The 26592-nt window shown below is 41.6% G+C and overlaps 1 protein-coding gene across 5 annotated transcripts in view; it reads right to left on the bottom strand.

Moving 5' to 3' along the window:
- The window catches only part of RBM6 (RNA binding motif protein 6), a 483691-nt gene that overhangs the window by 209797 nt on the left and 247302 nt on the right, over positions 1-26592 (bottom strand). For all 5 annotated transcript variants that reach the window (XM_029599637.1, XM_029599633.1, XM_029599634.1 and 2 more), the window contains exon 6: positions 5963-6036. In XM_029599637.1, the coding sequence (XP_029455497.1) occupies positions 5963-6036 (74 nt within the window). The remainder of the gene's footprint in view (positions 1-5962; positions 6037-26592) is intronic.

Below are 26592 nucleotides of genomic sequence, written 5' to 3'. Positions count from 1 at the left end.
GCAAAAGTTGGTTTCACACTATACATAGCCCCCATTGAAGCAGACAAATATGTAATTGTGTCAGAGAAACTACGTGCACTGTCATTGCTAAGTGTCCCAAGGGAACTAGAATAGAAGACAGCGTGCTGTTATGTTTGGGAAGGTCAGTAGTAAATAGGCAATTTTGATTAATGTGGCTGTTCTGTCCAAAGGAAGGAATGTTCATATCTCTTCTGAGTCATTAATGGCTCCAATGAATTGCAAAAGCTGAGTGAGTACCAGGATCGATTTTTTGAAGTTGATGAGGAACTCCAGCGACTGTGTTTGTCTCTACCACTATTGCTAAGTGTCTCTGAAGGCTGTCTTTTGTCAGAGATGCTAGCAGTTGTCCAAATATGGAAACACTCGAATCCCTGATGATGTAAATGGACCACTACCACTGCAAGGCATTTTATGATGACTTTGGGATGGGGAGGGTGGGGGGCAGTTGAAAGCCCGAACGGAAGAACTTTGTATTGATAGTGTAGTGTATCCACCTTGAAGCAGAGGTAACGCCAGAAAGAAGGGTGTATAATATGTGCATAGACATCCTTGAGGTCCAGGAAACACATCCAGTCTCCTCACTGAATGGAGAACAGTGCTCAATGAGGTCATTTTGAATTTACTCTGATGAAGATGCTGATTGAGCTCTCAAAGGTCTAGTATGGGATGCAGGCCTCCTGTCATTTTGGGGTTTAGAAAATATTGGGAGTTGAATCCCTGGCCACGTTGCACAGGAGGCGCTTCTTGTATGGCCTTCTGTATTAAAAGCTGCTGCACCTCCAGATGCAACTGAGGAAGGTTTGAAGGGTCAGATGTTAGAAAAGTGGCATGAGAACGCACCAGTTGAAGTTTGAAATTGAGGCAATACTCATGCTGAAAATGTTATTACCCAGGCAGGGTAAGTCGGCCAACTTTTCATGCATATCCTTTTGTATACCACTTGCTCTTAACCACACCATGCAAGCAAGCTCCAATGGATGCAGCTGATGTGTGAGCTGTAGTGTCAAAAGATTCACATACAGAACATAGCAGATGGATGAATAGCCTCTTCTAAATAATAGAGTGGAGCCAGGGAGATTTATTCTCCAGATTCAGAACGAATGAAGAGCTTTAGATTTTGGACGCAATCATAAATGTCCTGGACTATGTAGAAATGGTGTTGAGTGATCCATGCTGTAAGCATTGTGCCATGGAAAACCTTCTTGCCGAAGTTGTCTAGAATGTGGTGATCTTTTCAGGTAGAGTGTTGGAGTGAGAGCGAGTCTTTTTAGCCCACTTGAGAGCAGATTTTACTACTACAGAATTGTGTGCAAGTTGAACTACACCATAGCCTGGTGATATTTTTATGTGAAATTTTAAATCCAACTTTTGGGTGGCTGTAATTCCAGAATACAGTGTATCCCACATTTTCATTAAGAGCACATCCAATACGACATGTGTTGGTAATTTAGACAGCTTGACTGGGAAATCCAAGATCTTTAGGATGCCGTTGACCTCTACCCTGGATCCGGATCCTTACACACTGCTACATCAAGCACCACACCCATCTTCTTCATAAACTAAGTATGCTAGGGTCTTTTGGTGGACAGGTTTGGTCCGGCGGTCCCAGAGGTGGATCAGAAAAAATATTAATGGAGCTACCAGGAGACTCCCTTGGAGAAGGTACACTGGACCATGAGGAATGAGGCAAAATATGAAAGTTTTGTAACCTGGAGGGAGCCAAAATGGGTGAAAGTTCATTACTGGAGAAAGACCCTAAATGTTCTGAGGATGAGGATGTCAGTAGTGATGGCGCACCTAGCATCACTATGTATAGTGAATATGGCAGGATGGGATAGACCAGCAGGAAAAATGGCTGCATCAGTTCTTGGACGAAAGAGGAGAAGATGCTGCAATAATTTATTTTATTTGCTCCACAGCCTGCTGCGATCTCTGGGCTGTGCTAATAGAGATGCATCTTCCTCAGATTACAGTACTGATTCCTGTTCTGCTGCAGGTGGTGGATTTGATGCCAGGGATGAGAGAGTAAATTGGTTCTGGAGACTGTAAGCAAAGGCCTGGGATAGCAGATGGGAAATTGGCAGGGCCCTGGTTAGGTGAGACAGGAGATGAAGTGCACCCTCTGACATAAATGCACCATAGGCTGTTATAGGGTTGAGTACGCAAGGCCACCTTTAGTATTTCTTGGGCATAGCTTTTACCTGGGTGTACTAAATTGGCTCTATGTGCTTTGAACATGTTGAGGTGGTCAAGTGATAAGATAGCGGAGAGAGATGAGGTGCCTCATCTGAACTAACAGGGAGGATTTTGGCATCTTTTTGCATCACATGCATCAAGGTGTTTGCAGCTCACATCACGTCCTTGCACCGGGGGAGGGTAATGTTTCGAATGGTCTTTCAGCTTTCGTTGCACTCTAGATAGAAGTTGAGTGCTCCTGGCGCTTCAACGCAACTTCCGTTGATTGCTCTGATTCACTGTGTTTCAGTCAGCCTGGTGCATCGAGTGTCTCAATACAGCATATGTCAGACACTCCGACGTATCATGTGCAGAGTGCACCGATGGCTTCAACGCATCTTTAGAGAGCATGGAATTTGCCCAGTGCTACGTTGACTCTCTTTTTCTTGGATGGAACTGGTACAGTTGATGAGTCTTGGTTCTTTGCTTAGTAGGCAGTCTGACCAAGTCAGTGGAGCAAGGCGATCTAGGACGCAATGCAACTAGGGCTGTCCAGTCCGAGTCGCCTCAATGGGATGAGCCCTAAGTCGAAAGTTTTCTAGATGAAGTAGAATGACAACTCTGACGCTGTCCTATTCCAGTTGCTAGGCCTGAGGCATGCAAATCTTCACCATTTGGGACCACTGAGAGCGAGGGGACATTCTGGTGCACCATTGTGCAGTTCAGCTGGTTGTGGTCCGGACCAAAACAATTATATGATATGAAGCCACTGTTGACTTTTTTTTTTTTTTTTTTTTTTAATAGTCATGTTCCAGAAAGGTCGAAGAACTTCTATAGACAGATTTTTTCCTTTTTTTTTCTTTTTGGCAAGGAAGCCAAAAGGCTGAGAAGCACTGAAAAGTGCTGTTGTGGGTCACAACCACGAGGTTTGCAGAATTTTAAAGACTAAGGAGAAAATGTTTTTGAGAGAGACAATAGCCATCCATGCAAAGGCGGACAAAAACAGACTGAGGAAACTCTGAGGCAATGCCTGTGCGGGAACTCCTGTACATGCTCAGTAGAGCTCAAAGCTCTACTAAGTTGGAGAGACAGATCCGTTCAGTGCCTCTAGATGATGTCACCCACAGATCACGGCTAATTCAGCCTTGCTTATCGATAGAAAAAGCAGAGTGTCACAAGGGAGGGGAGGGACAGGGCAATGGAGCCACAGGGAAGGGAAGAGGGTCAGAGAATAGCCACAAGAGAGAAAGGGAAGAGGCAGTGGGGAGGCCCCATAAGACAGAAGGTAGCAAGACAGAAGGTAGAGAATGATGGCAAGTTTTGAAATGGCCTACTAGTGGAGGAAGCAATTACTGTAAAAGTATGGGCATGCTTGGGACAGATATGGAGGGCACTGGCAGAAAAAGGGTTGCGAGGTCAGGTAAAAACTGGGGGACAGGGGAGTATGTGCTGGGTTGCATATGGAAATGTATATGCGTATCAACCAAAAGTGGCTGAAACAAAACTGGGCAAACTGGATGGGCCATTTTTGCCTATTTCTTGTTGCTTACTATGTTACTATTTAAGAAGCATGGAACAGGGAATGGTAAATTGTACCTCTCCTTTTGTGGTTTGAGGGGATATGAGGAAGGAGGAGAGAAAGGCAGATAGCGCATGAGGGAGACAGACAGATAAAAGGCTGAGGGGGGAAAAGGTTAAACAGTTAGTTGGGGAGGGGAGAAAGATGGCCGGATAGGTGTGAGCTATCAGAAATGGAGGGCTGAGATGGCGTGATGGAGGAATAATATGAGAATAAAGAGGTGAGAGTAAAAAAAGAGATGAAACGCAAAAGGATGATAGGTGTGAAGTGGTGATGTATAAAAAATGACATCGAAGGCAGGAAGAAGAGCTACAGAAAGAAAAGTAACATGGAAAGAAAGACAGCATAACAAAGAGGTTGAAAGCAGAGAAAGTATGACATGGGGGGGGGAGGCAAAAGCTAAAAATATCTAATTATGTGACTTTGGAAAGCTTTTATCCATCTTAATTTTTTTCAAAAATTCTACTTGTAATAATTGACAGTGGAAGTGCTCTACTCATATTAGCTCTATATCCTGGTGGGAGTTGTTGTGCACACTAACTTGCTTCTCTCCCCTTGCACCTTCCACCTATCTCCCTGAAGACCATAATTCAAACTTAGGCTGTCTGAAAATAGAGTCCGTCTCAAGGCTAGCAGGACTCAAGTGGCAAGCTGCAAGAGGCGGCAAAAACACCTTATACTGCCATTCCCTGCCCACCACAACCTTTCTTAGGTGACACCTCTTAGATTTTCACTGATACCCTCTTCTGTTCCTCATTGCCTATAATGTATCAGGCAATGCGGGTTGTAGCAAGCTCTCTCTCTGTGATGTCTCCTCACCATTTTAGGCATGCTTCCAAAGCAAGAGGACAAAATAGGATCATAGCTCTGCTGGGACTGTAAAAGCACATAGAGGCTGAGGGTTCATCCATTTAAGGATCTGTATAACTGTCCATTTATACATGGTGCTGGGATTTGAACCCTAGTTTTCTGGTTCTCAATTCATTGATCTAACCTCCAAGCCACTCCTCTTCTGATCTAAGCCCAGACAGCATACGCAATCCCTGTGATGATCAATCTTGAAAATCTTCCAGTTGCAAATCAGGCACCAATAGAAGACTATCTTTGTTCTCCATTATGAGAAAAATAGATGCAGTGAAATCAATGGATGGAACCGCACCAAAAAGGGGGAGCCAACAGGTCACTAAAAAAGTCTCACCAGGAAATAAGAAAATAATCTGTGGCCCAGCACCTTTCATCGAAAAAGAGAAAAAAACATATATAAATGCTGCAAAACTTCAATAAAGTGTAAATGGAGCCAGGAAATTGACTTGAGTAGGCCAACATCATAATAAAAACTACATAGAGAGCAAAGAAAATGCATCTGAGGAGGTCTGAAGGCAACCCACATAGTGCTAGGAGGGCATAAAGCCCCACATATGTCAAGAAAAGCTTTCTATACTTTTCTATAGTTTTTGAAGAAACACTATGCATTGATGCCATGAGATGTTACCCACGTGTGGCAGATTAATCCTCAGATACAAAGAAAATATACGTGGTTGCTACTACTATTGATTTGACACTGGTAACAAAGCAGCAAGAAGTGAATGTTACCAGATTTATCTGGGTAAATTCATTCACATTCCATGGTTCAAATACAGAAAGTCAGAACTACCATTACATAAGGATTCTAGTCCCATTGATTATAAGTGAATGGAAGTGTTTTCATAAAACTTTAGCACTTCCTAAAAATATATGAAACGTTTTCTCAAATAAAAGGGCTTTATAAATAGTTGTCACTTGTAAATGCTCTTGCCTGAAATCCTATTATTGGTACAATAACCCTAATCACATACTTCATGGAATCCAAGGACAAATGAGACATTGTCCCCAACTGCAGAATTCACCACATGCACCAAACACAGAAAGACTTACTGCCTGTTTCCAACATATCATCCCTGCGATCTAACCAAAGCGCCAGATGTGCCATCATAATAGCAACACGTTTCCTCATTTCCTGCCAACAAATACAACTGCTGGATAATTGTAACCTTGGAGCAGTGGCACTGCAAGTTGCAGGAGACAAATTACTTTGCCACCATTGGTTGTTTAAAAAAAAAATAAATGTGTGGATGCTTTCCCTCCCCTCCTCCTCCAAAACAAAAATCACAACCCTTGCAGCAGCATTTGACCGAAGTATAAAGCAACCTGGTTGGCTTCCATGCATCCGATGGCCTCTTCCAAGAGGGAAAACTCCACGCAGACAGAGCCGTGGCTGTAACCTGGGGACAGCATTTAAATACAGATGGGAGTTGTGTTAGTACCATATTATTTAACACAGAAAAACCACATTCTATCCCCCACAAAAATCACAAACCTTCCTGCCCCACTTCCCCCCATTCCCAACTATGGTAACCTCACTCACCAGCACAAATTGAGTCATCATGAAAATAAATGAAACACGATGTGAAAAGATGGCTGCGCTCACTAGATCCCATGCAGTGCTTCAGAAGTTAACCCAACGAGACGGAGCACTCATCCTGCAAAAAGCTGTCCTCTGGGCTACCATGCTAATACGAGTATCATCAGTGACATCATCATAACATATTACTCAGAAACACACATACAAGATGCAACTGGTGATGTCTCATCACATAAAGCAAGGATCCATTATGCCCCAACATGCTACATTGTCATTAGTGATACTCGCACCGCTGTGGCAGCAGCTTGCTTAGAGCTTCAACAGTTTCTCACCTGTTACCTGAGAGATATACAGCACCTTGTTAGGGGGGGGGTGTGTATTGTTGTTCAGCAGCTGAAAAGTGCAGTGTTGCCACACACAGCTCCTTTCCAAAATATTTTGCCAAATCTGCCTCCAGTGTGTTTTAGTACTTCTAAATGCAAAACTTACCAAGAAAATAACCACCTGCATTTCTCAGTGAATTGCGACCTGACAGGAATTATTTAAAACTGTAAAAAATAATTTAAAAAATCTTCTATGACAGGTCAAGCTGCAGTCAACATTTGAAGAGGCAGTACCATAATCTGGTAAATCTAAAAATAGCAAATAATGTAGCTTGTTCCATCTAATAGTTACATATTTTTGCATTTCATTCCATCGATGATTTTGGAGAGGACGTGTGTGTGTGTGTGTGTGTGTGGAATAAACTCCTCCTGTACAGTCAGCCTTTTCCACCTGCCTGATTCCTCTTATGATGTTACAATCCAGTGTCTCTTCCATGAAAGCGATTTCAATTGCTTCTGAAGGCTGGTTGTACAGAGAACAGTTTCTGTCACCCATAAAAACACAGCAGTGATTTTACATAGGGATTGAATGTTTCTGTAATTTATCCCACATGAAACTGCAGTGACTAATACCGTCACCATAAAGCAATGAATCAGACAGTTAATGGCTGAGTATTTTGTCACTGCTCCTGACCAAGCTGCCTAAAATTTATAAGTGTATAACAGAGTTTTGCAACAGAAGTACCAGTTAATACATAGCAATTAAAAGATTGCTGCCCAGGTAAAATGTCTTGTACTGCAAAGCCTTGAAACACGGCAGCAAACGAGGGGAAGAAATATTGGGGAGAGGCAGTGGCAGCAGAAGTCTATAGTGGATCTGTGGGTGTAGGGCACGCTACTCTCTCCCTCGTGCTCCTGATGTCTATCATTTCCAGCCCAGCCAGGTGAAAAGGGCATCAGCAGCCTCTCTGCCAGGCCCAGTGGGGGAAGACAAATTTGATGTCCTACCAGGCCCAAAAGAGCAGGAATTTACGATGTCTCACTCTGATCTGGGTGAAGGAGGGCACAGCCTCCCACTGGGCCAGAAGAGGAGAAGGAAGCAAAAGCAACCTCCTGTCATACACAATAAAGAAGTCTGTCAACTCCGGCCTGGACTGATGAGGACGGTGCAGACGTTTGACGGCCCCGCAACACATCCCCCGGAACCCACCAACACAGTAGTGTGTCCCAACACACCTGTTGAGAACCACTACTATGGAGTACACAAAATTTCCAAAGAGGTTTTTTATACTGGTTAATAGCGGACATAGGTAAAATGGTTGAGCTGAAAATTACCCTCCTTGTCAAAGGGGTTTCCCTTTGAAAATGTACTACAATGCATACATAGTAAATGATAACTGATAAACAACTGGCCCATCCACTCTGTCCAGCTGAGATTCTTATTCTGGTTTTCTACCATAGGTAGATGAGCATACAAAGATAGATGAGCATACACAAAATACCAGCTCCCAACCCCTGCACATCTTATACCCGACCTCTCCCCTGCACATGATCAAAATCAGTCGCATTGCTGGCCTCCTCCACCTCTTATACAACCAATACTTAATCCAATAATCAGTCCCCTTCCATGTCTTCTTACAAAGTTTTGTAATGATCCATACAACCTACTGTCAAACATCTAGCTTCCTCATGCTCATTTATGTTCAGGTTTTAATCATGGTCACCCTGTGAAGGTTACACCAATCTTCTTGGAAGCCTTATGCTGTTAAGCTAGTAACCATCAACTTTTGCACATTACCCCAGTGCCTTTTTTTTTTTTTTTTTTTTTACAAGCTAGATGAAGTCATACCATTACTATTTAGAAATGTAACAACAGTGTTTCTCTACTATCTGAACACTCACACAATTCCACATTTAATACCACACTCAGCATACCCCACCCCTCAATGTTTTTAGCTTTATAATAATCTAAATCGCCAACGAACTAGCAAGGCTGTTGTGCTAACATCTAGCCTCTTTTAGGTCATAGTAAACAGTATCTTGCTACCATCAATCTATCAGCTCCAACCTGGTTGGTTTCTCTGGAGTTCTAGTCAACTGACACCAACTTGGTTATCCAATAGCTTGCAATATTGCTGGGATGTTTCCTTTATCTGCTCATCTTGTCCTTATCACTCCGCTTGAGGAAGGGAAGGGTGGTTTGATTCATTACTACAACCTGCCAACCATGTTTCTACCATTATCAAGAATTTTAAGTCTGTAAGGACCATTTTGTCCATCTAATCTATCCGAATCCACCCTTGGTACTATACCATATACCACCAACCAATATTTGGCTCTCCCCTCACCTATGCCACTAGGTGCCCTCTGTACCTACTCATGCTTTTTAAATTTTGTTACTGTTTTTATTTTCACTGCTTCCACTGGGTGTTCATTCCATTATCCACTACCCTTTACTTGATGAAATATTTTCTGAGATTGCTCCCCAATCTGGTCTCCCTAGATACCATAACCTTGTATAAGTACATACATAAGTATATAAGATTTGCCAAACTGAGTCAGACCAAAGGTCCATCAAGCCCAGTATCCTGTTGCCAACAGAGGCCAATCCAGGTCACAAGTATCTTGCAGGATTCCCAAGGGGTAGGATAGATTCCATGCTGCTAATCCTAGGGATAACCAATGGATTTCTGCAACTCCATCTTAATAATCGTTTATGGACTTTCCTCCAGGAACTTGTCCAAACCTTTTTCTAAAGGCAGCTATACTAATAACTTTCACCCCATCCTCTGGCCACAAATTCCAGAGCTTAATTATGGGTTGAGTAAAAAAATATTTTCTTTTATTAGTTTTAAATGTATTTTCTAGAAACTTCATTGTGTGTCCCCTAGTCTTTGTACTCTTTGAAAGAGAAAACAGATTGTTTACTCATTCCATTCCACTCATTTTATAGACTTCCATCATATCTCCCCTCAATCATCTCTTCTCCAAGCTGAAGAGTCCTAATCTTTTTAGCCTTTCCTCATAGGGAATCATTTCATGCCCTTTATCATTTCGTTTGCCCTTCTCTGTTCCTTTTCTATTTCTGCTATATCTTTTTTGAGATGTGGTGACCAGAAACTGCACACAATATTCAGGATGAGGTCGCACCATAGAATGATACAGAGTTGACATAATATTGTTTTATTCTCCATTCCTTTCCTAACAATTCCCAGCATTCTATTTGCTTTCTTGCGCACTGAGCAGAAGATTTCAACGTATTATCAACACTGATGCCTGGATCCTTTTCTAAAGCAATTCTCCTCTGAAAAAAAGGGTTTCTTCTTGTGCTCTCCCCTTTATACCATTGATATATATATATATATATATATATATATATATATACATACATATACACACACACACACCTTTCCCTCTCCTCTAGGATATAGATATTTAGATTCTTAAATGTCATGTCATATACAGTTCTGGTGCAGACCTGCACCATTTTGGTAGCCTTTCTCTGGACAACTTCCAGTCTATTTATAAGGAGGAATAGACTCCAGAATTGGACACATCTGTACAGAGGTATTTTATCACCTCATTTTCTACTGGTTATGCCTCCCCTTATATGCTCTAGAATTCCTTTTGCCCTAGTCACTGCCTTATCACTGTCACTATCTTGAGATCATGACATGATCACACTGTTGTCTTCTGGTTGGTGCAAATTAGTATTTTCACCCCATAACATGTACTGTTTCCTTGAATTTCTGCAGCCTGTATGCATGAAATCTTAACATTTGTTTCACATTAAATATTACCTGCCAAGCATTCAACCACTCCTTAAGCTCTCTTACATTATTTCTCATCCAGTGTACTTACTCAGGGCTGTCCATTTTGTTGCAAATCTTAGCATTATCTACAAAAAGGCAAACCTTTCCTTTTAACCCCTTTCATATTATCGATAAAGACACTGAAAAGAAATAACCCCTGGACAAATGCATGAAGCAATGAACTAATCACTTTTTTTAAGAGTGAATTCCATTTACTTTGTGAACAGGTCTGGTGAGGCACCACTCAAAGACCAGAGCTGCCTGCCCTTGCGTCACATTGTTTATGAAAGAATGGGTTTCAGTGGAACTAGCAAAACTGCAAGTAGAGAAAGCTATATGGCTGCATGTCATGTGTCTGAAGACATTAAGGGAGGTTAGAGGTTCTGGAAGATTAACTGATGAATCTGTTCAATAGTGGTTCTGTAAAACTGGAGAAAAGTAGATGTAGCTACCTCACTACCATACAAACCCCTACTAACAATGATTCATCTCCAATCCCTTCTTCACTAACAGTAAACAGTATTTTTTTTTTAACTTATCACCCTCCACAGTCTTCTTTTTCCTCTCAGTCTTACAATCCCACCTCTGCATTTCTTCCTTTTACTGACATATCTGAAAAAATCTTGTAACCTTTGTCTTAGCTAACCCTTCTTCTGCTTTTGTCTTCAGTGTCCTATTTTTGCCACTTTTCTGCTTTACTGTATATTCTTCCTTGTGTTCTTTTTGAGATTCTTTGGATTTTTTGAATCCCCATCTTTGACACCTTACATTTTCAGCCATCTCTTTGGAAAAGAAAACAAATTTCTTTTTCCTCTTACCTTTATTTACTTTCCTGACAAAGATCTGTTGCTCTATTAATAGAAATAGACATGATGGTAGAAAAAGACTATATTTATTATTTATTTAACAGTTTTATATACCGACCTTCATAGTAAATAACCATATCGGATCGGTTTACAATTAACAAGAATAAAACTGGGGTAACTATTCAAGTAAACGAAAGATAAACAGTAGGTAGGAATGAGTCAAAGTTACAATCAACAGGGAAGAGAACTTGGAAGCTTGCAACAAGCTGGAAAGAAGATAAGGCAGGATATGGATATATGGCCATTCTAGTCTGCCCATCCATCCAATTTATGTAGCCCTTACAATTCCCTCAGAGATCCCTTGTATTTATCCTATGCTTTCTTGAATTCAGATACTATTCCACCACTTTCACTGGTAGGCCCATTCATGCATCCACTACTCTGTCTATCCCCTTTCACCCTCATTCCATGGCCCCCTGCTCTAGAGGCTCTAGAGGCTCCTTTCTATTGAAAGACTAGATTCCTGTGCATGGAAACTTTGAAATATTTAAATGTCTTTATCAGATCTCTATTTCACCTTCCCTCTAGGGTTTACATGTTTATATCTTTAAGTCTATCCCCATATGCTTTAGAACGAAGACCACTGATCATTTCAGTAGCCACCCTCTGGACCGACTCCAACCAATTTAACATCCTTTTAAAGGTGCAGTCCAGAATTGTACACAGTATTGCCATACTGGGTCAGACCAAGGGTCCATCAAACCCAGCATCCTGTTTCCAACAGTGGCCAATCCAGGCTACAAATACCTGGCAAGTACCCAAACACTAAGTAGATACCATGCTACTGGTGCTAGTAATGGCAGTGTCTATTCCCTAAGTCGTCTTGATTAATAGTAGTTAATGGATTTCTCTGAGAACTTATCCAAACATTTTTTAAACTCAGATACACTAACTGCACTAACCACATCCCTGACAACAAATTCCAGAGATTAATTGTACATTGAGTGAAAAAGAATTTTCTCTAATTAGTTTTAAATGCACTACTTGCTACCTTCATGCAGTGCCCCCTAGTCCTAGTATCCAAAAGAGTAAATAACCGATTCACATTTACCCGTTCTAGACCTCTCATGATTTTAAAGACCTCTTATAATATTCCCCCTCAGTAATCTCTTCTCCAAGCTGAACAGTCCTAACCTCTTTAGTCTTTCCTCATAGGGGAGCTGTTCCATTCCCTTTATCATTTTGGTTGCCCTTCTCTGTACATTCTCCACTGCAATTATATATTTTTTGAGATGCAGCGACCAGAGTTGTATACAGTACTCAAAGTGCGGTCTTTCCATGGAGCGAGAGGCATTATGACATTTTCTGTTTTATTTACCATTCCCTTCCTAATAATTCCTTTTTTTGACTGCCACACCACACTGAGCCAACGATTTCAATGTATTATCCACTAAGATGCCTAGATCTTTTTCCTGGGTGGTAGTTCCTAATATGGAACCTAATATTGTGTAACTACAGCATGGGTTATGTTTCCCTATATGCATCACCTTGCACTTGTCCACATTAAATTTAATCTGCCATTTGGATACCCAATCTTCCAGTCTCGCAAGTTGCTCCTGCAATTTATCACAAATAAGATCTCACCAGGGACTAAATAGGGGCAACATCACCTCCCTTTTTCTGCTGACCATTCCTCTCCCTATGCAGTCAAGATTCTTACTGGCTTTTGTCGCTTTATCCACTTGTTTGGTCACCTTAAGTCATCAGATAAAATCACCCCAGATCCCACTCTTCTTTTGTGCTTAGAATTTCATCTCCAATACTGTACCTCTCACTTGGGTTTTTGCATCCTAAATGCATTACTCTGGATTTTTTTTTAGCATTAAATCTTAACTGCCAGTCTCCAGACCATTCCTCAAACTTCACTATATCTTTCCTCCGGTTTTTCACACCTTCCTGGCTGTCTACCCTGTAGTAGATTTTGGTATCATTGACAAAAAGACAAGCTCTTTCTGATAATCCTTCCACTATGTTGCTCACAAAAATGTTGAAAAGAATCAGTCCCAGGAATGAACCTTGAGGCACACCACTAGTAACGCTCCCCTCCTCAGAAGGGGTAAATTCCGTTTATGGCTACCCTTTGTCGCCTCCCACTCAGCCAGTTTGTAATCCAGTCAATGACTCTAGGTTCCATACCAAGAATGCGCAATTTATATTTAAGGCTCCTGTGCAGAACTGTGTCAAAGGCTCTAATGAAATTAAAGTACATTATGTCTAGCACTCTTCCTTGATCCAACTCTCTGGTCACCCAATCAAAGAAATTAATCAGATTCATCTGACAAGATTTAACTCTAGTAAAACCATGCTATCTCTGATTATGCAATCCATTGGATTCCAGAAATTGCACTCTCTTGTGTTTTAGTACTAATTCCATTAATTTGCTCACTACAGAGGTAGATTGTCCAGCCTATAGTTCCCAGCCTCCCACTTTTATTAACAGGAACCATATCTGCCCCTCTCCAGTCCTCCAGAACTACTCCTGACTCTAAAGATGCATTGAAAAGATCAGCCAGCAGAGCTGCCAGGACTTCTCCAAGTTCTCTCAATATCCTTGGATGTATCCCATCCACTCCCATCACTTTATCTACTTTAAATTTAGTTAGCTCCTCATGAACACACTGTTCTGAAAATCAACTGCAGTTTACCTCACCTCCAATCTTATTTGTGTTCGTTTTATGTGGTCCTGCTCCAGGCCCTTCCATAGGGAACACCGAACAGAAATTGTTAAGCAATTTTGCTTTTGCCTCATCAGCTTCGATATATTCCTCCCCTTCACCAAGGACTCTCATAATCCCACTTTTGTACTTCCTACTCTCACTAACTTAAAAAAAAAAAATCATCCCCATTTTACCATATTTGCTATTTTTTCATTTGAATTTTTACATTCCTATTTTCCCAGCTTCTCTAAGCTTTTCTAGATATTGTTGCCTTTCTGCAATCTCTTGAGGTTTATGAATATTAACCTTTCTCCCTTACCTTTTCAGCTATGGCTCCTTTTAGTTAAGCTCACTGGTTTTTCCACTTCACCCACATCCTTCTACCCTGCCAGCATCAACTTAACATACTTTCCCAATTTACCAAAGTCAGTATTTTTTAATCTTTGAGCTTTGTACAACTCCTCTTTGCCTTAGACATTATATCAAACCATACCATCCAATGGTCACTAGTTCTCAGGTGGAACCCTACCCAGATATTAGAAACACTTTCTCCATTTATAAGTACCAGGCTCAGTATGGTCCCATTACCATTTACCCGAGAGCCCCTTAGAGAGAGTTATGATCGCTCTACTTCTAACCAAATCACATGTAAGGAATACTCCAATCTACGTTCAGCGGAGTTAAGCTCTCCCGCTTCATTCCCATCTTTTGACTATCAAACCAAACCTCCATTCAGTTCTTACACCTAAATCACAGGTCTATAGACCACTGTGGTGTAGACAGGCATGCGATCTCCCCTTTTAAGATAGCCAACACCACTTTTACCTTTCCCCACACCACCTGCATTTCCATTGTATTAAGAGTTTTTACATAAAGAACTGCTACTGCCTCTTTTCTGCCATCCCTATTCTTTCTAAACAGACTATAGCTCAGTATAGCTGTGCCCTATTTATGAGACAAACTATATCTGTGATTGAAACAATATCCAGGGAATAAAGGTTAATTTAAAAAACACATATATAATATTTTATATTGTACTAACTTAATACATTTCTGGACCAGCTTTTGGGAACTAATACTTTTCCTCAGATCAGATCAAATTAATTCTATTCTGACCTGAGAATTAGCTCCCAACAGCTGGCCAAGAAATGTATTGTTAGACCAATAAAAAAAAAATTATATATTATTATTTGTTGTTTTTATTTGTTAACCTTTATTTCCATGCATCCAAGTAAATTAACACAACAGTTACACTATCTTATCAAACAAATCTGTATCCAAAGGGCTTGCAGATCTGGAATTTTATTACCTAGACTGTAAGCATTTGTGTTCATAGCCTTCCAACTATTTCTGATAAGCTGCACTACACTACTACTATTAATCACTTCTATAGTGCTATTTGATGTATGCAGCTAAATATCCAGTCCCATTGCCTCAAACACAAGCAAAGTACTAGGTTTTAACCATCAACATAGCAGCTGAAGTAGGCAAGATCAAAACATAACAGCAAATAATGGCAAATAAACCCAAAATGGCCCATTCAGTTTGCGCAGCAAGGAGTTTAGGGTGGTAACTGTCACTCCATGCAGGTCACTCCCATGCAGAAAAGTTACTACAGGTACTTGCGTACTTTAATCCTCTGCAACAAGGGATCCTCTGTGTTTATTCCATACCCTCAAATTCTGTCAATGTTTCTGTCCTCACCACCTCCTCCAGAAATGCATTCTGGGCATCCCCCACATTTTCCATGGAAAAAAATTTTCTGAAGTTGCTTCTGTGTCTAACCCTGGAGTTTCATATCATGGCTGCTAGTTTTACAGTTTCCTTTACAAAGGAAAATATTTGTTTCTTGTTCATTTTTAGTACCTTTCAGTATTTAAAAGTCTGTTATAATCCCCCTTCCCCTTCTCTTCCAGGAAATATGTATTTAGGTTCTCATGTCTTATCTCATGTGTCTTTTGATGCAGAGCCTACACCATTTTGGTTGCCTCTTTCTCCACTGCTTCTATCCTACCTCTATCTTATTTAAAATATGGTTTCCAGAAATGAACACAGCATTCTAAGTAAGGCCTCACATCAGTGACCTGTATAGTAGCATTATCACCTCCTTTTTCTTGCTAGTTATGCCTCTCTCTATAAAGCCTAGAATTCTTCTATCCTTAGTCACTAACTTGTCACACTAGTTTGCTACCTTCAGATCAAACACTATCCCACCCTTCCCTCATGAATCCCAGCTAATACTCAATTCTCTTTTTCTCCCTCCCCTGCCCCTTCATATACAGCTCATTTGGATTTCTGCACCCCAGATACATGATTTCACCTTTTGGTATTGAATTTCAATTGCCAAACATTTGACCATTCCTTAGGCTTTCTTAGATCACTTCTCATATCTACTCCTTCAGAGGTGTCCACTCCATTGAAGATCTTAGTGTTCTCTGCAACAAGATAAGCTTTTCCTTCTAACCTCTCCACAATTTCACTCACAAAGATACTGAACAGATCCCTAAAGCATTCCATTAATTTGCTCTCCTTGGAGTTAATTCCATTTACCAACTCTCTGTCATCTATCAGTTAACCAATTTCTAATCTAGGCCACTCTCAGGCTGCTCATTTTATTCATGAGCCTTCTATGCGGGACAGCATCAAAAGCTTTGCTGAAATCTTAGTAAACCATATCAAGCGCAAGACCTTGATCTAATTCTCTAGTCATCCAAATGAAAAAAAATCAATTAAGATTTGTTTGACCCGATTTTCTTCTTCTGAAACAATGTCAAATAGGATCAGCAACAAGAATAGATCAGGTCTGAAAGGCAAATACTTTTGTAACGTAGCTTTCTTGTAAAACAACAAAAACCCTAATACAACAAAAAAAATAAATTTTTTTTAATAAGGTGTCAGCCCCTACAAATCGCCTGCTCACTGCTCTCTCTGAACCCCTGGCATTATGTGCACACAGTAATAATGCAAATGTGTATTTAAAAAAAACTATGTTGCTGCCACCACACATCACACTTTGTGTTTATCCAGCTTGGAATAAAATGTTTGATAGTGACTTCTGCTCCATTTTAATACTTTGCACAACCAGAGATGTTTTAAGTTACTTGCAGCCTGTGAGAACCAAGATCTTCCTGTTATTAGAATATAAATAGGGACATTTGTTTTCAGTTTTTATTTTGCCTGGGAATTTCAAGGGTATAACAAAAAAAAAGTAGTCAGTGGAAAAATGACTTTGAAATAACACAGGAGAAAAATCAGTATACATTTTTCCATTGCTTTCTTTTTTGTTCCAACATTGAAATTCCCAAGCAAAATAAAATAAACTGAAAACAAAGATCAGTAAATATAAATCACTCAAACAGCATGACAAATAGTATGTTGAGACTGACCAATGGTCCATAGAGTCCAGCATGCTGTCAGATCCCAGTGGAAAGATCCATTCCATGCTGCTCACCTCAGAAGTAAGAGGTAATGAACTATAAGTCTATCTGGCTAACAATGAATAGACTTGTCCTCCAGGAACTTGTCTAAACCTTTTTAAACACAGCTATATTACTTTTTTTGATCACATCCTCCAGCAACAAATTTGACAACTTAATTGTGAAAAAATGCTGTTCTCAAATTTGTTTTAAATCTGCTACAAGTTAGTTTCATGACGTGTCTTCTAGTTCTAATATTATTTGAAAGGATGAATAACTGTGTTTCCCAATAACTTGTCTAGATTCTGTCTAGGATATTTACTATTACATAATGATTGGCTCTATAACTTGTTGGCATATAAATTCATTTAACAGACTTTACAAATCATTATTCCTGGGTTGGCCTCCGCAGGCCTGACCTTAGGAAGGTGTGGGACCTAGGGCAAATCAACCATGGTGGGGCCCTGGAATGCTGAAATTTTAGTGTTGGGGCTACCTTGGCAGTGGAGGGCCCCCTTCAAATTGCAGAGCCCAAGGCAGTCGCCCCTATTTGCACCCCATCCCTCTCAAGGATGGCCCTAGGCATCTGTACAAAAAATGAGAGTTTATTTTATTAGCCTTTACAAGCAGTCATTACTAATCTTGCAGTTCCTTTAGCTAAAAAAACAACTAAAAGGCACATTTTGTTTTAAGGAAACTGAAAGGAAGACAGGCTAATAAAATTAAATCTCAGTCTTTGGACAATTTTTATCCTTGTATTTAATGACATCCACACAGGTAATATAGTTAAAATAAAACTGAACTTTCAAATTAGTTAGGATGGATCCAGCTACAAACCTGCAACAAAGGGATGGAAAGGCTTCCCCATATACAAACAATGCCAATGTATGTAATCCTAAATTGAATACAACTACAGAAAAAATTATAGTTATATATAGAAACATCTCTGTCTTTAGGACTAAAATTCTAACTTGATTTGCCTATTAACTGCAGTTTTGCTGGTCCATTTCCAGCCTGTTATATATTGATCCTTTTATTGTGAAGTATCCTGGTCAGGTCATGATACAGGAATTATAACCGAGCTCATAGCAGTTCATTATAGTGGATGAAAATCTGTGCATTACACAAGAAATAACCAGATACAAATCTACAGCAAATCTATACCAGACAAACAAAATGGAATAAGTGCACCTATTCATAGTTATTTTCACAGTTTGTAAGATATCCCAAAGACATAGTTTTATACACACTGTTTATCTGGGCAGTGACCAGAGAATGACCAATGCCATACATCTTTTTAATACAATTAATGCAATCCATCCTAAACAGAAAATTCAGTAAGGGACAACTGTGGACATAATTTGCCTTCCAGAGAACTTGCCAAAGGGAAAAATGAGAATTTGTGTTTGAGGTACTGTCACATTTTAAAAACATTCATCTCTTTCTTCATTATATGAAGTTCATTTCATGTGAAATCAGCCCCAGGATTCAGAGTATTTCACCTCATAAAAAGCATTGTAACAAACAACTGTTCTGCACCTTCCACTGAGATTTACTTAATGTTTTATTACAAAAGCAATAGATACCCAATATTTGGTGCCAAAATACTTCATGTATACTCCGAGATCACAAGAATTCATTTTATAAGATGGATATGACTGCTGCAAACATGATGAAAAACAAAAACAAACATCTTTCAAGTGCTGTACATAATATTAAATGCATCTAAATATTTAAAAGGTTTTCCTACCTAACATACAGAGCATGAACAGACAATATACCCCTAAGAGAAAAAATTCTTAAAATCATTATTTGTCAGTGTATGGGATCAATGTGGGTACTGCACAGTTGGCTAAGCTCCAACTCCCTGTTGGGCTCATCAGGGAGCAGCCAAATGAGTAATAGTAGTTTGTGGAGCACATCAGTCTGCAGGTATACAGAAAAATAATTTCTCTCTTAAAACAGATTTATACACCAATATGGGCACAAGCTTGAGTTAACTATAAAGAAGTGCAGATGTAAGGTTAAAAGTTACAACATTGTAGATCTTCTCTGGTAACAAGTCACCACAACACCTTCTACCTTCCCCCAGTAATAACACAGGAGCAACACAATTACTGGAAGCCAAAGACTACCACTTTATTTTAGACTTTCAGAGCCATTTTACAGTGAAATTTTTAACACAAAGTCATACAAATCAGAAGAAACAAAATGTGTTCTCCTGTTATCAACCTCTTCTAAAATAACTCTACAGTGAGGGATACCTCACTGAGGAAAGTATTGTGGCCCTATGAGTGGGAATTATCATATGCTATTAGATATGCCAGGCTAATAGTATAGCTATTTTCACATGTATTCCACTCCTCCTCTGCGCAGATTCAATCCCAGCTCCTAACCTTCTACTCCTCCCACCCAGATACTGGATGTAATCCAAAACCACAGGGTCACTCTAATGAAGTGTCTGTCATCCACTGCAACAGGCATCCCCCCTTCCTCAATGCCTCTTCTGCTTCAACTAATAAATACAAACCTGAGAACTCTGATAAAGCTGCAGCCCCTCCTTTCCTGTACATCAGTTTCTACACTGGGTGAGAATATTGCTTTCTGAAGCCAAGGTACAACCCCCACCCCTTTCTTTCGCAACCTCTCTGTTTTTGTATTACTCCACTTATCCCACTGTAGTTATCCTTGGGCTGCTTTAACCCATCTCACATGGAACACTTCTCCAGCTATTTGCAGCCTGGCCACAGCTTTATATTACAACACTGCTTAAAACCATCTTCCAAGTAAAACTGCTTCAGCCAAAATATTTCATACAAAACCTGAGTGGGATCATGCACAGAACATTTTTCCACCCTTTTCTGTAAATCTTGGCTGTAAACCCCCACCCCCCACCCCCACCCCACCACCAATGGTCCATATCAGACCCTAACATTAGAGCAATGAGCTTAATACAGCTTTTACAGATGAGCTGAAAATGCCTAGACCATAGCCAGACAATTGCATACCACTAGGGCTGTAAAACACATCATACTCAGGCTGGATCTCATCATGCCTGACTGTCCGCCCTCCAAAGCTTTCCACAAGTTTCCCTATTTCTACATTTACTTTCTTCCAGCTTTGTTCAATCGGGTTCAGTCTGTTTGCATGCTCCCAGAACCTCCGAGGTACAATGTTGGACCAAACCAACACAGCCTCCTGGAACAGAGTCCTGATATGAGCCAGATCCTTCTTCATCCGAGTTATGAAGTCAACCAACTTAGTCACGCCTAAATCGTTACTTCCCAAGTCTATTACTAGTACATCCGGTGGTGGCAAGTTGTGGCGAGCAAGAAGTAGTGTCGGTATCAGCTCATCCCACATCATGCCTGTTCTTCCGAGCCAGTGCAACTTGGCATCCTCCAGATGAATGCCCAACTGCTCACCCTGGCCTCTGCCAAGGAACTCGTTCTTTGCCCCGAAAGCAAACGAATCGCCACATATCCAAACATGCTTGGGTGCCTTTTGACCACCTGCTCTCAAAACACAAACAACATTATTAGTGACCTCAATAAAAAACCACCAGCCCTTCCCTAAGCCCCTCAAGCTGGTTCCTAATCTCTCTGCCAACAGGCAAACCAGATGGGGGACATACTCTAACAGCAAGTATGTGTGCACCATAATCTTGAATTTCCAGTCATGCCACAGTCAATTTCTCCTGGCTTAACAGGAAAGCCATCAGTGAAAGCATTACCATGAAATAGCAGGGCAGAAAGGCTCCAGTGGTGCATGCTTTACTGCAACATATCAAAAAGGTAGGGCTGAAGAAGCTTTCTGATTGATTAATGGTGCTTCTAAGGTATACATATTAGGGATGTGCAAACGTTTGACGATTAGGAAATTCGTACGATATTTCCTAAATTGTCATGGATCGGGAAACCGATAAAACGATCACATTTTCCCCGAATTTTCATTCAAAACTCATTTTTCGGCTTAGTGCACACTAACAAAAATAACAAAAAGTAACAAAAATTAACTTTTTTTGTTAGTGCGCACTAACTCCCGTTAGCGCGCGCTAACAAAAAACCATTAATTTTTGCTACTTTTTGTTATTTTTGTTAGTGCGCACTAGGCCGAAAAACAATTTGACGAAAAAAAAAATGCAGATCCGTGGGAAAACTAGATTTTCCCACGGCCACACAAACATGAAAGCAAAAACGATCAGGTACCCGGTGCACATCTCTAATACATTTATCTTTACAACCCATACTTGCTTATTTGCATATATGCTGTGGAGTTAAATTATAACAATCTAGACCATGCTTGATGACATCACAATTCAGCTTGGCTGCACTACTAGTGAAATAACTGAATATATAGTATAATCTGTGCTTTCGAGTTTATAACACCTATTTGTGTGCTGCTCAAAGATATTTCATATTTTGGCCACGGAGTGCCATAGACTCAGGAAGAAGTGTAACCTAATCAAAGACTCTCAGGGCTTTAATTTCTAAGGCTCTTCTCCCATTTTGTGTCTATGGGGGAAAAATGTTTAGTAAATCCAGGGCCGGCATGACTGGCGTGCAAACAGGTGCATTTTATACAAAGTAGCAGCTGCTGGTGGACAGGAGGGTGGTAGTGAGCAGTTGCTATCACAGCCACACAAATACAAAGAACCACTAGAGCTTTCAAACACTATCTTCACATCTTTCATACACATAAACAGTCACACCAAGTACTATTTCACACAATGGCGTTATATCTTTTTTTTAAAGTGTTTTTTGTGTCTATACATCTGACAGGACCTGAGTTCTTAGCTTTCAGCTTTGCCCCTAGGTCTTATGGAGTAAGATTAAGTTCCTTCTGAAAAGGAGCATGAAGAAAAGATATAACTGCTAATTCATAGAGCTCTCCTCTTCCCTCTGCCAGCCACAGTCACTGAAAAAAAAAAAGCATCTAAAAACTGTGGAGCTTTTCCCACTAAATCGCTTAATTTGTACTTTGATACACCTCCTAGTTGCTGCTTTGAGGTCATATTGTATTAGAATAGTCTTGTAAACTGCAATAGGGCTTGTTGTTGCTGAAAAACCTTGCAAACCTGGAGGGAGGGGAAAGAGACAAAGAGGAAGCCATAGGGAAGGAATGGTGGAAGGACAGAGGGAAGTCATAGTGGAGTGCATGGAAGAGCCATGGGGGGGGACTGGGGGAAGAGGAACAGAAGGGCATGAGGAAGGAGGGAAGAGTAGCCACAAAGGAGTGTGGGGAATTAAAGAAAGGAGAGACACTAGGTTAGACAAGAACCAAGGAGTAAGCAGAGCAGAAGGGGCCACAGGGGAGGGAAGTAAGGAGGATGGGGGCATGAGGAAAGGAGGAAAAAGAGAGAGGCGCGGCACATAAAGAAGGGAAGGAGATTATCAGAGGCCTTAGGAGGTATAAGGAGAAAAGGGAGAGTTGGAAGGGAGCAACAAAAGAGGAAGAGAAGGGGTGCCATAGGGAACAGAAAAAGGTCAGAGGGAACACAAGGGAAAGGAGGGCACAAAGGAAAGAGATGGGATATTAGGAAGCAGAAGAGAGGATCAGAGGTGGCATGAAGGTGACAAAAAGCTAGAAAGCTGGGAAGGGTTAAGGGAATGGGGGAAGCAGACAATTGGGAGGGGTTAAGAGATAGCTATTAGAGATGTGCTTTGGGTAAAAATTTTGTGTCGAGGCCCTCCCCGCGGGAATTTCGTTTTTCGCGCACTAACTCAAAAATGAATTTTTTCCGAAATTTTGGGGGAAATCTATCGTTTTTTGGTTCTCCCAAACAATTCCGAATTAGGCAATTTCATTGACATTGCCTAATTCGGGAAAACCGATTGCACATCCCTAATAGCTATAATGGGAGTGAGATGAGACTGAAGGCTAGGACAGGATGATGGAGGAATAAGACAGGAGACAGAAGGATGAGGTAAAAATGTATGGGCTGAAAATGTTTATAATATATTTATTTTTAGGTAATTATATACCAGCATTCATAAATTTAGATCAGGGTGGTTTACAAAGTCTAAAAAGAATGAGATGTGAAGTTTTGACAGAAGAAAGAAGGAAAGTAGAGAAATGGGAGAAAGCAAATGTTGCTTACCTGTAACAGGTATTCTCACAGGACAGCAGGATGTTAGTCCTCACATATGGGTGACATCATCAGGATGGAGCCCAATCATGGAAAACTTCTGTCAAAGTTTCCAGAACTTTGACTGGCCCTACTGGGCATGCCCAGCATGGCACTAACCCTGCAGCCAGCAGGGGTCCCCCTTCAGTCTTATTTGAAAGCTACAGGCAGTGTCGAAAAATATAACAACAAAAAGTTATGAACCCAACACCGTGGGGTGGAGGGCGGGTTTCGTGAGGACTAACATCCTGCTGTCCCAACACCTGTTACAGGTAAGCAACATTTGCTTTCTCACAGGACAAGCAGGATGGTAGTCCTCACATATGGGTGAGTACCGAGCTGAGGATGTCCGAACATGCACCAAATGTACCCAAAGGCGTGCAACAGGCACAACAACTGGGGCGGAATTTGGTAGAGAGCATCCGGAACCCCACCGGGCAAGCGGAAGGGTGTAGGTACATCACGTTGTAAACAAGTTACGAAGGACAGATTGGCCGAAGATGGAATCCTGTCTTCCGGCTTTGTCCAAGCAATAGTGGGCTGCAAAGGTGTGGAGAGAACTCCAGGTAGCAGCCCTGCAAATGTCAGGAAGTGGCACCGATCGTAGGTGTGCTACTGAAGTCGCCATGGCCCTCACAGAGTGTGCTTTAACACGGTCTTGGAATGGAATGCCCGCTTGCTGATAGCAGAAGGATATGCAGTCCACCAACCAGGAGGAGAGAGTCTGCTTACCCACAGGCTTCCCTAACTTGTTAGGGTGGAAAGAGACGAACAATTGAGTGTTTTCCTGTGGGCAGCTGTACGGTCTAGGTAAAACGCTAGAGCCCATTTACAGTCAAGGGTATGCAGAGCCTGTTCTCCTGGGTTGGCATGGGGCCTGGGAAAAAAGGTAGGTAGTATGATGGATTGATTAAGATGAAAATCCGAAACTACCTTAGGTAAGAATTTAGGGTGAGTGCGGAGTACCGCCCGGTCCTGCAGAAGTTTAGTGTAAGGCAGATAGGTAACTAGAGCCTGCAATTCACTAACTGCGAGCTGAAGTGAGAGCCAAAAGGAAAATCACTTTCCATGTGAGATATAAAAGGTCACAGGAGTGACGAGGCTTGAACGGTGGTTTCATGAGCCGACCCAAAATCAGATTAAGGTCCCAAGAAGGGGCCGGAGGACATAGTGGAGGCTTGATATGGAGCAAGCCCTTCAAAAAGCATGTTACAAGGAGTTGTACTGATATAGGGACATCCCCGACACTTTTATGGAAGGCGGCTACCACACTGACATGCATTCTGATGGAAGAAGTCTTTAGACTTGACTCAGATAGATGCCAGAGATAGTCCAGAAACTTCGGGATTGGACAGGAAAGGGGGTCAAGGGACTGAGAAGAGCACCATGATGTGAGCCTTTTCCATTTGTAAGACTAAGATTTTCTCGTGGAAGGCTTCTGTGAAGCAATCAAGACACGGGAAACTGGTTCAGAAAGGTTAAGTGGTTGAAGGATTAACCTTTCAACATCCATGCCATCAGGGATAAGGCGTGAAGATTGGGATGGCGTAGGCTCCCGTCGTTTTGAGTGATCAGAAGTGGGTCCTTTCCCAAGGGAATGTGTCTGCGGATGGAGAGATAATGAAGTATTGGAAACTACACTTGGCGAGGCCAGTGAGGTACTGATAGTAATCAGGATCATGGTTCCCTTGTCCTGACATAACTTCACGAGAGTCTTCGAGAGAAGAGGAAGAGGAGGGAATGCATAGAGCAGACCAGTTGCCCACAAGAGGGAGAATGCATCTCTGGGTCGAGAGAGTTTTCTGCGAATGAGAAAGCAGTAGTTTTCCACTTTGCGGTTTTGTGGGGACGCAAAGAGGTCTATTTGAGGATATCCCCATTGTTGAAAAATGGAGTTCGCTACTGAGGGGTTGAGAGATCACTTGTGCGGTTGAAAGACGCGACTCAGCTTGTCTGCCAGCACATTGTCCACTCCCGGTAAGTAGGTGGCCTTGAGGTACATCGAATGGGAGAGAGCTTCCGCCCAAATCTGTGCAGCTTCCTGACACAGAAGGAAGAAGCCCGCACCTCCCTGGTTGTCTGTCTGAATGAGGGTGACCTGATTTGATAGGCGATCCTGAAAAGCCCTGAGAGCATATCTGATTGCTCAAAGTTCCAGGAAATTTATTTGGTGTTTGGCTTCCTCTGGAGACCAAGAGCCTCTGTCTGCAGATCAACTACGTGGGCTCCCCACCCGAGGTTGGAAGCATCGGTGGTGAGAATGATTTGAGGATTTGGAACCTGGAAGGGCAATCCCTGGAGGAGATGGGTCTGATTTTTCCACCAGGCGAGAGACAGACGGAGTGAGTCAGTGACGTGGACAATGGCCGACAGAGGCTGAATAGCTTGAGTCCATAGAGACCTCAGAATCCAGTGCATGAGTCTCATGGCCAAGCGGGCCATTGGTGTGACATGGACTGAGGACACCATGTGTCCCAAGAGGACAAGAAATTGGCGTGCAGTCGCAGAGTGCTGAGACTGCAGCTGATGAGCAAGAGATACAAGAGTCAGTGCTCGTTGTCGAGGCAGGAAAGCCTTTGCCTGTAAGGTGTCCAAGTCTGCCCCAATGAACGACAAGGTTTGAGATGGGACTAAGTAGGATTTGTCGTAATTGACGAGAAATCCTAACGAAATTAGAATGTGTAAGGTTAGATTGAGGGACGACAGAGCAGCTTGCTGAGTGGGAGCCCTGATTAACAAGTTGTCCAGAAAGGGGTAGACATGAACACTTTGTGTCCTGAGGAAGGCTGCGACAACAACAGGCATTTTGTAAAGACTTGTGATGCAGACGCTAAGCTGAATGGAAGCATTCGGTATTGATAGTGCTTGGGGCCTACTAGAAACCTCAGGTACTTGCGATGAGCTGGACTTATCGCAATATGGGTGTATGCGCCTGGAGGTCCAGAGAGCAGAGCCAGTCTCCTCTTTGTAGAAGAGTTAGAAGCGATCTCAAGGTAACCATCTTGAACTTTTCTCGCTGGAGGTACTTGTTGAGGGCCCATAGGTCCAGAATAGGACTGACGCCTCCCGATTTTTTGGGGATTAGGAAGTATTGGGAATAGAACCCTAGGCCTTGCTGAGAGTATGGAACGAGTTCTATTGCTCTTGACTGGAGGAGGGAAGAAACCTCTTGATCCAGAAGAATGGCATGTTCGGATGTTCTCCACGTCTGTAGA

The sequence above is a fragment of the Rhinatrema bivittatum genome, chromosome 4 (genome assembly GCF_901001135.1).
Source record: "Rhinatrema bivittatum chromosome 4, aRhiBiv1.1, whole genome shotgun sequence".
NCBI lineage: Eukaryota > Metazoa > Chordata > Amphibia > Gymnophiona > Rhinatrematidae > Rhinatrema > Rhinatrema bivittatum.
This window is presented reverse-complemented; position numbering and strand designations above follow the sequence as displayed.